This window comes from Podarcis vaucheri, assembly GCF_965113315.1.
Source record: "Podarcis vaucheri genome assembly, chromosome: 2".
In the NCBI taxonomy this organism is placed as follows: domain Eukaryota; kingdom Metazoa; phylum Chordata; class Lepidosauria; order Squamata; family Lacertidae; genus Podarcis; species Podarcis vaucheri.
The window spans coordinates 127,291,054-127,307,708 of NC_138760.1; the positions used below are offsets into that span (position 1 = coordinate 127,291,054).

General features: G+C 49.3%; 1 protein-coding gene and 1 long non-coding RNA gene across 2 annotated transcripts; one reads left to right on the plus strand and one right to left on the minus strand.

The window, feature by feature from the left end:
• The first annotated feature begins 43 nt into the window (after positions 1-43).
• TAP1 (transporter 1, ATP binding cassette subfamily B member) lies at positions 44-15,710 on the plus strand. The gene is made up of 11 exons (XM_082214027.1): positions 44-1,938; positions 2,965-3,079; positions 3,188-3,318; positions 6,106-6,311; positions 7,874-8,071; positions 9,037-9,165; positions 9,722-9,910; positions 10,496-10,669; positions 11,757-11,916; positions 13,477-13,613; positions 14,787-15,710. Exons 1-11 carry the CDS (start codon positions 1,431-1,433, stop codon positions 15,033-15,035), a joined length of 2,196 nt encoding a protein of 731 aa, XP_082070153.1. The 5' UTR covers positions 44-1,430; the 3' UTR covers positions 15,036-15,710.
• On the minus strand, positions 8,475-9,025 carry LOC309527469. Its single transcript, XR_014217249.1, has 2 exons — positions 8,793-9,025; positions 8,475-8,762 (listed from the first exon to the last, which is right to left on the minus strand). It is a non-coding gene; the product is annotated as an uncharacterized lncRNA (long non-coding RNA).
• Positions 15,711-16,655: the final 945 nt, after the last annotated feature.

Here is a 16,655-nt window from a genome sequence, read left to right on the forward strand (position 1 = left end):
GGTCTTAAGGCATCCCAAGCCGCTTCCCCAGCGCTCAAGTTACTGGCAGCCAGCTCTCCGGAGCATGCTGGACACTTGATCTTCTGGGGATCCGCTCCAGAACCTGTTGCCAATGCCAAGGCTCACATTTCTAAATGAATGAATGAATGAATGAATGAACGCGTGTTAACCCTCCGGCATGTGGAAGAATCGCGATGGCGAGAGTGGTCCAGAGCATGTGCAGAGTACAAGGCCTTCCTGGCACAGATCGAGGCTACGGGGCGGGGCAAGTGGGGGGATTCGCACGTGCAAGGGACGTCCTGCACGCTGATGGTGAGAGAAGGCGAGAGAGAGCGTTGAGCATTGGGGTTGGACTACAGGATCTCTGGGGTGCCCTACCAGCTCCACGATTCCCCGGTGCTCAGTCGACGTCTCTGCTGCATCCGTGGCGGCGGCGTGTGCCCAGGCGGGTGTGAAAACGCACCTCCCTGATATTCTGTGCAAGAAGCACGTGTGGACGGGCGGACACGCGTGTTTCTTTTTTCAAAATGGCAATTAAGTGGAATGTAAATGCACTAGCCAGATGCAGAGCGTGTGTTTTCACCCCTAGGAAACTCCCTCCTACTTTTTCCTGCTGCCTGACAAAATCCAACTGGTGAAGCTTGCTTATTGCATCTCCGCGCATCTAGTAGGAAAAGCTTCATCGATTGAATCGCCGCCTGCCCTGCAGACATAATTTAACCTGCCAGAGACACAAAGCCATTTGCAACTCCCTTCCCCCTCCAATCCTTTCTAACGGGCTGTTTCCTTCTCGTCCTCTAGCCCTTCCCACCTCTGAGATATTTCTGAACCAGCAAACTACTTTCGTTTTCCACTTCCCAGAAACGGCCGCGCTTCCCCGAAGAGCCGAGCTGGTCGGAGGGGCTTTCCAGAGAAGAGAGGCGCGGCTGACGGAAGGCTGCAAACCTCTCTCCCCTTTTGACTCCAGTTCCACTTTTAGCTCCCAGGATATACAAAACACACCCGAAGCTGTTCCTTTTAAAAACTCGGGTTTTTATTCCCTCGCGCAAAGAGGCGCGAGGAGGCGTAGGGCCGCCAGAGGGCGCGCCGTCGCCCTTCCTTTTAACCTCTTTTAGCGACGCCGATTTGCAACAGAAAGAAACTTTCCGGCTGGATCGAGCGGATCTGCTCCGTCCTCCCTTGGAAACGGAGAACTGGGGGCGCGGCTGCAGATTTGCTGCGCGTTGCGGCGGCGGAGGCGGCTGCTTCTTCCTTGGGCGCCGTCGTGATGGTCTGCTGCTTTTCCCCCAGATGAGATCTTTGGCCTGATCCGGATTCTTGATTGATTTCTTTTTCAGTGGGGCTTCCCAGAACTGCACTTTGCCGGCCTCGCCTCCGAAGGCAGCTGCTCCTCTCTGTCTCTCTCTAGGATCCTGCCAGCTGCGGAGAAGATGAAGCCTTCCTGGGTGCCCTGGGTCTGGATCCCGCCAGTGATGCTCCTGGACTTCTTCACCCTCCGCCTGGCCTGGCATCTGCTGAGGCTGCCCTGGTGGAGCCCCCTGGTGGCGTCCTGGGCCGCTGCCCTGGTGCGGTGCCTGCTGCTGACCCTCTCGGCTTGTGCCGCCACCTGCTGTGGGGGTCCTGGGGTCCAAGACAGCCTCCTGCCTGCAGCGCTCCTCCTCAGTTTCCTGGTCCCCTGCTACACAACCCTGCAATACCTGTTTCTGTCTGAAGGGGTCGCCCTAGAGCTGGCGCACGGCTGGGCCCGGGCAGATGTGTTTGCCCTCAGCTATGTTGTTGTGGGGGCATCGGCCCTGTTGTGGCACCACCTCGCCCCCCACGGGAAGGGGGAGGTGGAGACGAAATCTTCTGCATCCTTTTGGCGCCTTGTCGCCACCATGAGGCCAGATGTGCTGAGGTTCGTAGCCATCGCTGTGCTGCTGGTGGTCTCATCCTCAGGTAAGTGAGTGGTTGGGGGTGGTTGGGGGTCTCAAACCTATCCCCTAGGGGGATATTCATTCTAGTCTAGTCTAAATAATATTTATACCTCGCCCATCTGAACAGGTCTCCCCAGCCACTCTGGGCATCTCCCAACTGAATATTATTAATAATAAAAAAGCGATGAAACTTCAAACATTAGAAAATTCACTAAACAGGGCTGCCTTCAGATGTTTTCTAAAAGTAAGAATTACCCCTCTGGGTCCATCTCTCTCTGCATCTTGAGGGTGTCTGTGCAGCGAGACAAGTGGTTTGCTTGTGGGAAGCCACCCAGAAACCTGACATCCTCTTTGTATTCATCCAGCCTTTTTCTTTGGGAAAGTTATGTATGCTCCTGATCCTCCCAGCATCTTGTAGCAATGAGTCCCACAGGTTAATTGTTGTCTAGCTCATGTGTGGAGGAATGCTGGCAGGTGTTCGTCTGACATGCTGCCAGCTGGCTTCAATTTATTGGTTGTTTTCACCCAACACCATCTGCAACGAATGCAAATTTCAGCCAAGTTTCAGTATTCGCCGCTGCCTTTGATTTGAGGCCTGGGCGCAATTTCCTCGCAGCTTCAGGACTAGATTAATTTTGGTGCATGATAACAGAGACATTGCTGGGCTGGGCAGGGGTGGCAACTTGAATAAAATATTGTGGGTGCCCAGGTAAGCCCCTGCCCACATAATCGATCACATGACGCAGTGCGCACACCGATTGAATGGCAATGCCCATCAGCTTTTTCTCAAATATTTTATTGTGGGGGACCGAAGCCCCCAGAGTCCCTAGGAATTGGCTCCTATGAGCAGGCCGGAACATACAGAGGGCTCCGGGTTGGCGAAAACTGAGCTGTAGCCTAAGAAAGGGGGATAAGCTTGCTACACCCCACTTCTCACCCCGAAACCGAAGCCTCCAGCTCCTGTTACCCCCACCTCCACCCCACGCCTACCATTTTTCCCCTGGGTTGCCCGAGTCCTGAGGGTCTCTCCCCCTTTTGTGTGTCGTAGGGGAGATGGCGATCCCGTACTACACGGGGCACGTGACCGACTGGATCACCGGTGAGGCCGACCCCTCTGCCTTCGAGAGAGCTCTCTGGATGATGTCCGCCCTCACCGTTGGCAGGTACGGAGCAGGTGGAGAGGTTTTAGGAAGGTTTTTTGGGGGGAGAAAGTGGGGTGTTGGAAGGCAGAGGTCCAGCCTCCCTTTCTGACCTCTCCTTCTCTCTCTCAGCGCTCTGGCTGAGTTCCTGTGCGACTATCTCTACAACACCACCATGAACCACTTCCACACTCGCTTCCAGAGCAACGTCTTCAGAGCCGTCCTGCGACAGGAAGTCGGCTTCTTCCACGCTAACAAGACAGGTAAAACCAGAATCTGCACCGAATGGGACTTGTCTTTACGTTTAGGTACTCTTTTATTTTCTGGATGATTATTGCATCATTTTTTTTCAGATCGCTGCCTCGTGCTAATTTGTATCGTTCCCCCCAAAACAATTTTAAAGCTCTTCTGGAGTTTTAAATCACCGTATTTTTCGCTCCATAAGACGCACTTTTTTCTTCCTACAAAGTAAGGGGAAATGTCTGTGCGTCTTATGGAGTGAATGCGTGGTCCCTGGAGCCGAATTGCCCAGGGGCGAAAAGCAGATCATGTTTTGTGTTTTTTTTTTAGTTTTTTTTAAAAGAGGGAAGTAAGTGTTGAAACAAAGCAAAAACATGGTTACAAAGCACGGATCCACATGGATTCTCAGGATTTTTGCATTTGTTGTTTAGTCGTTTAGTCACATCCGACTCTTTGTGACCCCATGGACCAGAGCACGCCAGGCACTCCTGTCCTCCACTGCCTCCTGCAGTTTGGTCAAGCTCATGCTGGTAGCTTCAATAATTTTTGCATTGGGTCACCCCAAATCACAGCATGTCTGTGGCTACAGCCTGCACCAAAAAAATCACGCATCCATTGTTTTGTGGGGCCCCAATGGTCCAAAAACATGGTTACAAAGCACGGATCCACATGGATCCTCAGGATTTTTGCATTGGGTCACCCCAAATTCACCGTCAAATCACATATCATGTCTGTGGCCACAGCATGAACCACAAAAATCATACATCCACTGTTTCGTTCAGAATATTGTTTTTCTTGTTTTCCTCCTCTGAAAACTAGGTGTGTCTTATGGAGCGAAAAAATACAGTGTTTGTTTATTGCTTTTATATAGAATCATAGAATCATAGAGTTGGAAGAGACCACAAGGGCCATCGAGTCCAACCCCCTGCCAAGCAGGAAACACCATCAGAGCACTCCTGACATATGGTTGTCAAGCCTCTGCTTAAAGACCTCCAAAGTAGGAGACTCCACCACACTCCTTGACAGCAAATTCCACTGTCGAACAGCTCTTACTGTCAGGAAGTTCTTCCTAATGTTTAGGTGGAATCTTCTTTCTTGTACTTTGGATCCATTGCTCCGTGTCCGCTTCTCTGGAGCAGCAGAAAACAACCTTTCTCCCTCCTCTATATGACATCCTTTTATATATTTGAACATGGCTATCATATCACCCCTTAACCTCCTCTTCTCCAGGCTAAACATGCCCAGCTCCCTTAGCCGTTCCTCATAAGGCATCGTTTCCAGGCCTTTGACCATTTTGGTTGCCCTCCTCTGGGCGGGCAACCTCTATGCGGCCTTTTCCTCCAAGGAGCTCGAAGGTGGCACACGTGGTTCTTCCCCATTTAATCCCCTCACAACTGCCCTGTGAGGGAGGCCGGGCTGAAAAGTAGCGACAAACCCAAGGCTTCAGGGCCCAGCGGGGACTTGAACCCTGGTTCCTTTTATTTTATGGCTGTGTCCACATAGTCGGCTTACAATGCAGTTAGCTCATCCTTTTTCTCAATTTGGATTGAAGCTGGGGGGTTTTAGCGGTGGGGGAAACCCATCAAAACATAGCATTTCCAAAGAAACAACAAGGTACTTATTTGGTGGCCCAAATCATGTGTAGTCTGCTTCCTGAACCAGCAGCACTCGCCTCTACATAGTTCCATCCATATTTCAGACATCGTGATATATTGATATATTGCGATGTTTAGCTGCTGATGTATCACTATGTTGAAATCCAGATATCTCCCAGTCCCTAGAGCACAGTGGAAGTAGAGTTAAATGGGCGATTGCAAATCACCTTCAGGCTTATGTGAAAGGTGATTTGTAAATTGTAACAAATAAATATATTTTTAAAAAAACAAAACAAAAACTACTTCCTCTGAAATGTGCACTCTCTGCCCCCAAATCCTGATGATGGCGGTGCTGGGTTCAAGGATCTAATCCCCCACGGGGGGGGGGATTTGATTTTTAAGGGGGGCAAATTGAGAATGTTTAGACCAAGTTAAAGGCCTTTTAGGCTTCCCCCACGTGAACAGGAGTTTACTTTTTTAAAAATAAGAATTATATGTCAGTGGGGGGAGGGGGGTGGCATCAGGATTTTAGAGATGGTTAGGTGAGGCACAGCCAAAAAAGGTTGGGAACCACTGATCTAACCCAACATAATTCAACACAGATCCTTATTTATTTCCGTGCTCATCCAAACAACACACGTTTTCCTCAAAAGCTAAAAAGCAGGAGTGGATTTCAGCTGCTCTGGTTGGTTTGGAAAGTTTTCACATTCCTGGAAATGCAGAGTTGTTCCGCCTGGCCATTGGCTTGGAATCTACTTGATCCCCTTCCCCTCCATCCTTTTTCCTTTCTCCTCCTGTGATGGAACTGTGATTTGGGGACTTCCCTAGCTTTTTTTCTGGCCCACGTAGGACCAGCCTGGATAGTTGGCCTTGGTGAAGATTTGACGTTTTCATCCCCAAAAAGTTTTTGATTTGAGTTTCTGCTGAAATGAGGCTGCGTTTTAAGTTTAATGTTGTATTTGAATCTTGTTTTTAAGTTATGTTTTAATCAGTTGTTTTGCGCCTGGTGTTAGCCGCTCTGAGCCCAGTCTTGGCTGGAGAGGGTGGGGTAGAAATAAAATTTATTATTGTTATTATTATCGGGGATGGAAGACATTTTATTTGGAATAACCCCCCCCCACCCGGTTTTCCTTGCATATATTATACAGCTCTTGGGTCATCTTCGCTTACCTTGAACCTCTGCTGTCCCACCATCCTTGACCTCCTTCCTTACAGGGGACATCACTTCCCGGGTGACGACTGACACGGACACCATGAGTGAGGCGCTCAGCAGCGACCTCAGCCTGCTGATGTGGTACCTGATGCGAGGGGTCTTCCTCTACGCCATGATGCTGTGGCTGTCAGTCCCCTTGACCCTCTTCGTCACGGTAGCCCTGCCCTTCATCCTGCTGGTGCCAAAGCTCTCTGGGAAATTTCACAAGGTACCCAAATAACCAGGAGTGCCACGCAGGGTGCTGCTGGGCGTCATTCGAACTCGGTACCCCATCTCTTTCTCTCGACAAGGCTGTTGTCTCTCCCCCCCCCCCCATAACCGGTATTCAGTGGTAATGGGCAGATCCACATTGTATAGAAAACTCCCCCTCAAATAATCCTGGGAACTGTAGTTTGTTGAGGGTGCTGGGAATTGTAGCTCTCTGAGGTGAAAGCTGTGCTTTTTTTGGTTTTATATCTTGATTTTATTCTGTGAACAGCCCTGAGACCCCCGGGTATAGGGAGGCATATACATTCAAATAATAATAATAATAATAATAAATACTTCTCAGGATTCTTCGTGCTTTCGGTGTGGCTCTTTCTTTAGACTGCCCATAAAAAGGAGAGCGAGAGAGACTCTGCCAACTGAGATCAACTGAAGTAAATGACCACCACTTAAGGGGCAGTTTCTGTGCTCCAATTTCCCTGCTTCTTCCCCCTATCGAAACTCGCCAATTTTTAGGAGAAATGGCGTCTCTGAAAAGGGACATAAGGAATATTTGGTGTTGCGTTGGCAGGGATGCCAGGAAAACGGGAATTATGTCCCACATGTGGTGGAATATACCGTATTTTTTGCACCACAACACTCACTTTTTTCCTCCTAGAAAGTAAGGGGAAATGTCTGTGCGTGTTATGGAGGAAATGCCTACGGGTGGCATGCCTACGGATTTTCCTCCTCTAAAAACGACGTGCGTGTTATGGTTGGGTGCGTGTTATAGAGCGAAAAATACGGTAGCTACTCCCAAGTGTGTTTTATAAGCTGGTTTCCGACCGTAATAAAGTATCTATCTAGCTATTAATGATAAATTAACATGTGCCATTAAGGTAAGACGGGGAATATGCGAGAGAAATGATTCTGAGGAGATACGGAGGGTGTTTGTAGAATTTGTACTGTTTAAATGGAAAGGGGTCAAACCATCGCAAAAGGTGTTAAAATTTTTGGAGGTTAGATAGTTACAATGGAATGGTCTTGGGGGTGGGGTGCTCATTTTTATTCTTTTTTATTTAGGATTATTAATGTAAAGGTAAAGGGGCCCCTGACCATTAGGTCCAGTCGTGACCGACTCTGGGGTTGTGGTGCTCATCTTGCTTTACTGGCCAAGGGAGCCGGCATACAGCTTCTGGGTCATGTGGCAAACCAGAGCAGTGCACGGAAATGCCGCTTACCTTCCCGCCGGAGCGGTACCTATTTATCTACTTGCACTTTGATGTGCTTTCGAACTGCTAGGTTGGCAGGAGCTGGGACCGAGCAACGGGAGCTCACCCCGTCACGGGGATTCGAACCGCTGACCTTCTGATCGGCAAGTCCTAGGCTCTGTGGTTTAACCCACAGCGCCACCCGTGTCCCTACTTAGGATTATTACTTTGTAATAGATAGATAGATAGATAGAAATAAGTTCCTTGTCCCTTTTCTTTTCTTTCTTTCTTTCTTTCTTTCTTTCTTTCTTTCTTTCTTTCTATTTTTTGCTTCACCAGCACCTGCTCCACTGACCCGCCTTTTCTCCTCTCCCAGAACCTGGCGCTGCAGGTCCAGGAGTCCCTAGCCAAGGCCAACGAAGTGGCCACAGAGACCTTCCAGGCCATCTCCACCGTCCGCAGCTTTGCCAACGAGGACGGCGCCGCTCGGCGCTACGACCAGAAGCTGCAGGAGACCTACAAGCTGAACAAGTGGGAGGCCGTGGCCTATGCGGCCTCCATGTGGACTAGCGACGTAAGGGACTCCATTTTCAGTGGGGCGGGGGATGGAGATGGAGGCCGGAATTGGGCCTCAGGGCTCTTGGGGGTTTCCGAAAGAACGGAGGTCCATTCTTAACCTGAAACTGTTCTTAACCTGAAGCACCACTTTAGCTAATGGGGCCTCCTGCTGCCACCGTGCAATTTCTGTTCTCACCCTGAAGCAAAGTTCTTAACCCGAGGTACTATTTCTGGGTTAGCGGAGTCTGTAACCTGAAGTGTCTGTAACCCGAGGTACCACAGTAATTGTGTATATTAAATATATAGCAAACACTTTAATTTACGATATAGAAATGTAATTCACCTTGTGGCCTGTGTGGGTTTTGTACTTTTGCAGCCCGCTTTGACCACCCTCGTGTCAGTAACACTTAGCTAGATGGAAAGACCATTGTAAACAGTTCAAATCGTTAGTAGGATTGGAATATCACTTGTAGTTTAAGGGTGAATTCTGGATAGAGTGGAGATGTAAAAGATTTGGACTATCATAAAAGATGCAGAAGGAAATGATTAATATCAGGACGCACAAAGGTGAGGAGATTCCTTGGAATCTTGTTTTTGATGATCAATATATTTATGTAAACTTTTAATTTGAAAAACCAAATAATTTTTAAAAAAACACACACTTAGCTAGATGGACAAAGGATCTGACTCTGTGTAAGACAGCTTCTCTTCTTCCAGTTTAAACAGCTTTTTAGAACCATGAGGTCCGGCATATTATTTTGCCTTTAAGGGAAGGCAATGCAGCCAAGTGGCAGGACATCTCCTTTCCATGCAATAGGTGAATCTCACATCACCTCTAGGTAGGGCTGGGCAAGACCCCTGCCTGAAACACTGGGAAGTCGTTGCCGGTCAGTGTAGGCCATACTGAGCTGGACAGGCGACCGGTTTGACTCTGGATTGCTCAGCTTCAAGCATCCCTCAAGCCCCGTTTTCCCCTTCCAGCTCTCCGGCCTGCTTCTCAAGGTGGGGATTCTCTACTACGGAGGGCGACTGGTCACTTTGGGAAGCGTCAGCAGTGGAGAACTCGTTACGTTTGTCCTCTACGAAATGGAGTTTTCCACAGCAGTGAGGGTAAGTTTTTATTTTAGGGGCCAGGGACGCACAGCAGGGCTTGGGCAGGGGGTTCAGGAGAGCAACATAAAGGTAAAGGGACCCCTGACCAATGACTCTGGGGTTGTGGCGCTCATCTCGCTTTATTGGCCGAGGGAGCCGGCGTACAGCTTCCGGGTCATGTGGCCAGCATGACTAAACCGCTTCTGGCGAACCAGAGCAGCACATGGAAACGCCGTTTACCTTCCCACCGGAGTGGTACCTATTTATCTACTTGTACTTTGATGTGCTTTCGAACTGCTAGGTTGGCAGGAGCAGGGACCGAGCAACGGGAGCTCACCCCATCCCGGGGATTCGAACCACCGACCTTCTGATCGGCAAGCCCTAGGCTCTGTGGTTTAACCCACAGCGCCACCCGCGTCCCTAAAGACCAACATAGGGGAAAGGAAAAGGTGCCGAGGTCCCTGGCAATATTTCCAGCTAGGTCTGAGAATCCGACAATACTGAATTTGAGGGACCTGTGACCTGGCCCCTGGCTCCTCCTCCATCACAGATTTTCTCCTTCCCCTCTTTGCAGGTCCTGCTCTCCGTTTCTCCACGTGTAGAAAAAGCTGTGGGCTCCTCTGAGAAGCTTTTTGAGTACATCGACCGGACACCCCAGATTAGCTCTTCGGGGACGCTAGCAACCCAGGATCTGCAGGGGCACGTTTTGATGCGAGACGTCTCGTTCTCCTACCCCGACCGGGAAGGACCTCCTGTGCTGAAGGTATTTGGGGATAAAGGGAGGGAAGGAGCTGGGATTTAGGGTGGAGGGGAGACAGAGCCCCAGAAGGAGGCACAAAGAGAACTTTGGGCAGACCAGCCGAGACTCTTAGAGGGGGAACCTGAATGGAATAAAGCTGGGTAGCTCAGTCAGAAGAACACGAGACTCTCAATCTCAGGGCCATGGGTTCAAGTCCTGCATCAGGCAAAAGATTTCTGCATTGCAAGGGGCTGGACGTTTGGGACCCCCAAAACTGACATGGATAATGTGCAGTATATTTGACCCTGCCCCCAACACTGCCACCGCTTGGCATGTTGTAGTTTAGTTGTTTAGTCCTGTCCGACTCTTCGTGACCCCCTGGACCAGAGCACGCCAGGCACTCCTGTCTTCCACTGCCTCCCGCAGTTTGGTCAAACTCATGCTGGTAGCTTCGAGAACACTGTCCAACCATCTTGTCCTCTGTCGTCCCCTTCTCCTTGTGCCCTCCGTCTTTCCCAACACCAGGGAGTCTTCTCTTCCCATGAGGTGGCCAAAGCATTGGAGACTCAGCTTCAGGATCTGTCCTGTTTCATTCTCTCCTGCCCACAGGGAGTGTCCCTAGAGCTGCGCCCTGGCACGGTGACGGCCCTGGTGGGCCCTTCGGGGTCGGGCAAGAGCACCCTTGTGGCTCTGCTGGAGCGGTTCTACGAGCCCCAGAGCGGGCAGGTGACTCTGGATGGCAGAGAGCTGAGCAAATACGACCACCGTTTCCTGCATGAAAAGGTAAGGGAGGATCTATTCCCAGAACAGAGAGCGAAGGTGCCTTTCTTGTATTTCAGCAGGTCAGGGGTGGAATGGGTTGTCTTCTCCTTTGCGACTCCCCTAATTTTTAGTTGCTTTCTCCAAAGCACATTCTCCATATCTTTTGAGCTCCTTTTGCAATCGGCATCATCTTATGCAACACAGGAAAGCACATGTTGAGAGCAGAGGGCAATTTTCAGCCTTGGTTTTGCTTCATCAGCCTGTCAGCCTCCTTTTCTCCAGCTGGAGTCATTTTAGAACCACTTTCCAGTTCCATGCAAAGGATGGACTAATCTGTCATAGTTTAGTCCTGCTGATGCGCAGTCATAGGTCCGTTCCAAGTTGTGCATATTATTAAAAAAAGAGTGCACAAAAAGTCTTCATATTGCATGCACTTAATGCACCCCTAAGATGCATTCTTCTCAAGGCATCCATCTTTGAAACCCGCATTTAGTACACGTCTCCTACGGAAAGAATATTTTTGTGCAGATAAACTGTCACAAATGCTTGATTGTCCCCAATTTATCCCTAGTTCTGAAGCTTTCTTTCCTAAGAATTTTGTAACCTTGTGATCTATATTCTTATTGGATAGTTGTATACAGTGGTACCTCGGGTTACAGGCGCTTCATGTTACAGGCGCTTCAGGTTACAGACTCTGCCAACACAGAAATAGTAGCTCGGGTTAAGAACTTTGCTTCAGGATGAGAACAGAAATCATGCAGCGGCAGCTGGCCCCATTAGCTAAAGTGGTACCTCAGGTTAAGAACAGTTTCAGGTTATGAACGGACTTCCGGAACGAATTAAGTTCTTAAGCCAAGGTACCACTGTAGTTTGAAAATTCTTCAGTGTGTTTTTCCCCCCTTTTAAAAGTGTGTGATCCAACCAGGACTTGCATTCCAATCAGCAAGCAAGTTTAGGCGTGTTGGATCAGTTTTGTGCACTGCAAGGGCAAGCCAAATGAATTCCTCTTCCTCCCTAGTCTACAAATGCACCGTTGGGTTCTCCTTGGCAATACCCTGGAATAAAAGTCTTCCCAATTCTCTAACGAACTCTTCTGCCCTCCCTGCAGGTGGCGCTGGTGAGCCAAAATCCAGTGCTCTTTGCCCGGTCCTTGCACAGGAACATTGCTTACGGCTTGGGGGAGAAGAGCCGGGAGGAAGTGGCAGGGGTGGCCAAGCGAGTGGGAGCACATCGATTCATTGCCAGGATGAGCTGCGGCTATGACACAGGTAGGGACCCCCTCACCAGACCCGCCCAGTTCTCCAAATCCCCATCTAACCCTGGAAATGACTCAATGGGAGGGGATTGTGGCTCAGGGGCAGAGCAGGTGCTCTGCATGCAGAAGGGTTCTGGATTCAATCTGTGGCTTCTCCACCTTAACCAAAAGGATTCAGTAGCAGTAACCAGTTCTGGAAAAGACCTCTCCCTGTCTGGACAGGTGTTGCAAGTGTGGGGGTTTAACTTGGCTTGCACCGTAGGCTGATACATCTGCACGAGAACAAGGTAGATAGAGGAACCTCCAAACGCCCTGGACCGTCGTCCTTGCACTGACCTGTGTCAGTGTCCTTCAGCATCATCGACTGATATTCTTAGGGTTGCTGACCTCACTTCCTGCTTCCCTCTTGAGAGCAGGCATGCTTTGGCTCTCTCCTCTTGAGATGCAATATGGCTTGTTACATCTCCACCAAGGGTTGCCATATGTCCTGTTTTTCCAGGACGTGTCCTCTTTTTTAAAAAATGAGTGTGATCCATAGTTAAAAGCAGAATTTGGCAAATGTGTCCTCTTTTTTTGCTCTTCAAAATATGGCAACCCTGCTAGGAAAGACCCCCCCCCAGTTCTTTTTGTTTGGCAAATATAGATTTCCTTTAATAAATATTAGCTTTCTTGTTTCCTTAAAAAACACAAGAACAAAACCCTGGAGCTGAGCTGTAGCTATGGGAGAACTAGCCTTTTTTTGCCATGGGTGAAGCCTCCAGAGGGGCGTCATTGAGACTTTCAGCGTGCGTGTGTGTGTGTGTGTGCACGCGCAACTATGCATCAGGAGGTACCAAATTGGGTCTTTGATCCGGGTGAAATAAAGTCTGTTTTCGCCCCTGCCCTGGAATCTCCGTGGGATGGTACCATGAAACGTAGGCTCCTTTGTCAGGGATTCTGTTTCAGTTCAACTTCTGCCAGCAAATGCAAAGATTTCAGCCCAGTCAACCGTACATTCATTGTTCTGCCCACTTTTTGCCTCTGGCCCTGCCTGTCACCAGCATGTGCCCCTCAGAAAGTTGAACCATCTGCCCCACAGCCCTGCCAGCCGTGGGATGGGGTAGCAGTGGATCTGGGCAGCCCAAAACATTTTTGCACCGGAGACAGACCCCTAAAGGATTCCCCACTCCCCGGCAGGGAAGAAGGGGCAAGGGACGATCTACATCAGGAACAAGGCAAGGAGAAAGATCAACATCAGAATCCACTGCCCCGGTGAATCCTGCCGCCTGAGGCAGTTGCCTCACTTTGCCTCATGGGTGGGCCGGCCCCGCATTGGATATTGGTTGCCAAAAGGGAAGGGAAGGTCTTGAGTGTCTGATTTCTTGGCCACTTTTAAGTTGGACCTAGAAAGTCTCAGAGAACAAGGGAAGCTGTCTGATAGTGAATCAGACTAAGTCTATCTAGCTTAGTAATGTCTACACAGGCTGGCAGCAGCTCTCCGGGGTTTCAGGCAGGAGACTGTCCTAGTTCTGATGGAAACAAAGGAATTTCAGAAGTGTCTCCCCACTGCTGCCATTTCTGTTCCTCCCTGCAGATGCTGGAGAAACAGGAGGCCAGATCTCCGGCGGCCAAAGGCAGGGGGTCGCCATTGCCCGGGCCCTGATCCGAGACCCCCGAGTGCTGATCTTGGACGATGCCACAAGTGCCCTCGACATGGAGAGCCAGCAGCAGGTAAGTTGGGCCCGTGGAGGGGTAGAAGCCCAGAGGCGTGGATGCCTCTACTGTGATATTCTAGAAAAAGGGTCCGGTACCTACAGAAATAGATGGTCACTGCAGCAATTCCCCCTGTGGCTTTCATGCCAGGCGGCCAGGAGGATAGACGGATGTTCCCTCTCCACCCCTTTGGTGGGAAGATTTTGCAAGGTGGGGTGCCTATACGCTTAACACCATGCTTGATGGGGGAGGAATAAAAAATCTTTCCCACAGCCTCTTTCATGTTGGGATGATGATGATCAGGAAGACCAAATTTTTTATTGCATTTTAACCTGTAATTTACATTGTTTCCCCCCCCCATTATGTTTTTACTGTAATTTTACTGTTGTTAGCCACCCTGAGCCTGGCTCTGGCCGGGGAGGGCGGGGTATAAATAAATTTCTTCTTCTTCTTCTTCTTCTTCTTCTTCTTCTTCTTCTTCTTCTTCTTCTTCTTCTTCATTATTACCATATTTTTCGCTCTATAAGACGCACCAGACCACAAGACACACCTAGTTTTGGGAGGAGGAAAACAAGGGAAAAAATATTCTGAATCTCAGAAGCCAGAACAGCAAGAGGGATCGCTGCGCAGTGAAAGCAACCATCCCTCTTGCTGTTCTGGCTTCTGTGATAGCTGTGCAGCCTGCATTCGCTCCATAAGACGCACACACATTTCCCCTTACTTTTTAGGAGGGAAAAAGTGAGTCTTATAGAGCAAAAAATACGGTAATAAGGAATGGGGAAAATTTATAACTTATCGTAAAAACCATTGTAAACAGTTAAAATTGTTAGTAGGGTTGGAATAGCACTTGTAGTTTAATGCTGAATTTTGGACACAATCGAGAGGTAAAAGATCTGGATTCTCATGCAGGAGGAAATGACTAACAACAGGACCCACAAAGGAGTGGAGGGGAGTCCAAGAGATTCCTTGGAGTCTTGTTTTTATGTTGCGAGTTGTGACTGTAAAATTGTAATTTGAAAAACCAAATAAATAAATCTTACAAAAAAGAAAGAAAAGAAAACGCTACTTTTCCTGATGTATGATTCATTTAAGGCACAGGAGCCCTCCAAAACAACTCGGGAGGCAACTGGGGTGAGGGGAAGAAGTTGACTACCTCTCTGCCAGCAAACTCCTTTTTTCTTTACTCCGCAGGTGGAGAAGGAGATCTACGAAGGGGAGGCTCGCCACAGGCGCTCTGTCTTGCTCATCTCCCACCGCCTGCGCAGCGTGGAGCGTGCCGACCGCATCCTGGTCATGGAAGATGGGGAAATCCAGGAAGAAGGGACCCACCTGGAACTGATGGAGAAGAAAGGTGTCTACTGGCAGCTGGTGCAGAGGCAGCAGAATGGAGCTGAGGGCAGCAACAATGGCTTTGTTGACATGGACCATGAGCGTCTATAGTGGGTTCAGAACTGATGGAGGATCCCTGGCCTAGACCTATGTGGTCATTGCCCATCATCCCTGCCTCCTCTTTTGGCAGGAGGGATGGGGAAATGCCTGGCGTGCGCCCAATCCACCAGCCTGCAGCTTGTCACCTCAGCTAAGGCAAAAGATCTGAGGAGACATAACCTTGCCTGCAGAAGGTCCCAAGTTCAAGTCCTCTGTGAATAGGTAGAAACACTCCCTTGTCTGAAACCATGGAGACCGGCTGCTGCCAACCAGTGTGGACAGTACTGAGATTGATGGGGCCAATGCTACGAGGCAGCTTCCTCTCCTCCTAATCTCTCCATGAAAATGGTAATCTTTATTTCAAGGCATCTCCTATATCTGAGAGGGGCAGCCCCACAAAATCCCAGCTCTTCGAAACACATATCTTTACATCTGGAGTTGTCTGTGTGTTTTGGGCCACATCTTGTGATTGATTTCGTGGGGGCGAGGCTTGCCTGGCTCCCCCACACCAAAATATTTTATTCTTGTTGGCACCCCTAGCGGAAGCCGTTACTCATTTGTCAATCCCTATCCTGTCATATAAGATCGGCACGACTGAGATTTCGAAACCTGTGCGCGGGAATCACTGTTTATACGAAGGACATGCCAAAGGGCAGAGGCCTTGATCCCATGGTCCTCTCTGCCGTCCCAACAGATTTTGCTGCCTGAGGTAAAAGGCAGGTCATCCCTTGCCCACTCCATGCACAAATGTCACTTGGGTGGGCAGTCGAGCCCTAACTGTAGCCATGGCAACTGGGCAGCGTCCTCCATTTTGTTTTGTACGCCGTACTGTAAAAACCCGGTTAATGGCTTCAGTTTGCAGCCTCTCTAGGCCCTTTAAACCATGGGTAGGAAAAATGTTGCACCCTCGCAGGGATGATAAAGGAGCCAAACGACACCAAGGGGTTAAATCCAGAGAAAGAGCTTTATTCTGCCATCCCGGGTGGGCAGAGGAGCAAGTGTGATAAGTCACAAACAAGCACGAAGTTCACAGCCATTGCACATAGTTTTTATATCCCCTTCCAGTTCCCTCCCCCTTCTTCAAGAGTCCTGCCCAGGAGTTCCTCTGAGCACGAACAGAAAGCTGACTTAGGACCATTTTTGGACTTTCCCCATGAAGGGGGTGAGAGGGTTTTCAGAGTGTTCCCGTTGTTTCATTCTTGTGCTTTGGCACGGTTCCCGGACAGAAAGCAAGTTGCAATGTGGTTCTTTAGCAAGGCCAAAGGCTCTGAGAAAGGCCTGAGAAGACAATGGGCTCTGTTCTCTACCTTGTTGCAATCTTTTTTAAAATAAAAAAAATCCTTCCAGTAGCACCTTAAAGACCAACTAAGTTAGTTCTTGGTATGAGCTTTCGTGTGCATGCACACTTCTTCAGATACACAGTGTGTGCATGCACACGAAAGCTCATACCAAGAACTAACTTAGTTGGTCTTTAAGGTGCTACTGGAAGGAATCTTTTTTAGTTACAGCAAGCGGAATGCTTAGCTAATGCTTTTTGTCTTAGAGGAAAATGCAGTTTTTAAAATGCTCGAGGCGAGGCTTTTGAGGCCTGGCTGGGGGGGGGGGAATTCACAGACAGTTTTAGGGCTTTTG

Excerpts from the sequence above, each read along its gene's own strand:
- TAP1 (XM_082214027.1), top strand. The coding sequence starts at position 1,431 with ATGAAGCCTTCCTGGGTGCCCTGGGTCTGGATCCCGCCAGTGATGCTC. Across the intron at positions 10,670-11,756 it reads ACCGTTTCCTGCATGAAAAG|GTGGCGCTGGTGAGCCAAAA; the intron begins GTAAGGGAGGAT and ends CCCTCCCTGCAG. Across the intron at positions 11,917-13,476 it reads GAGCTGCGGCTATGACACAG|ATGCTGGAGAAACAGGAGGC; the intron begins GTAGGGACCCCC and ends TCCTCCCTGCAG.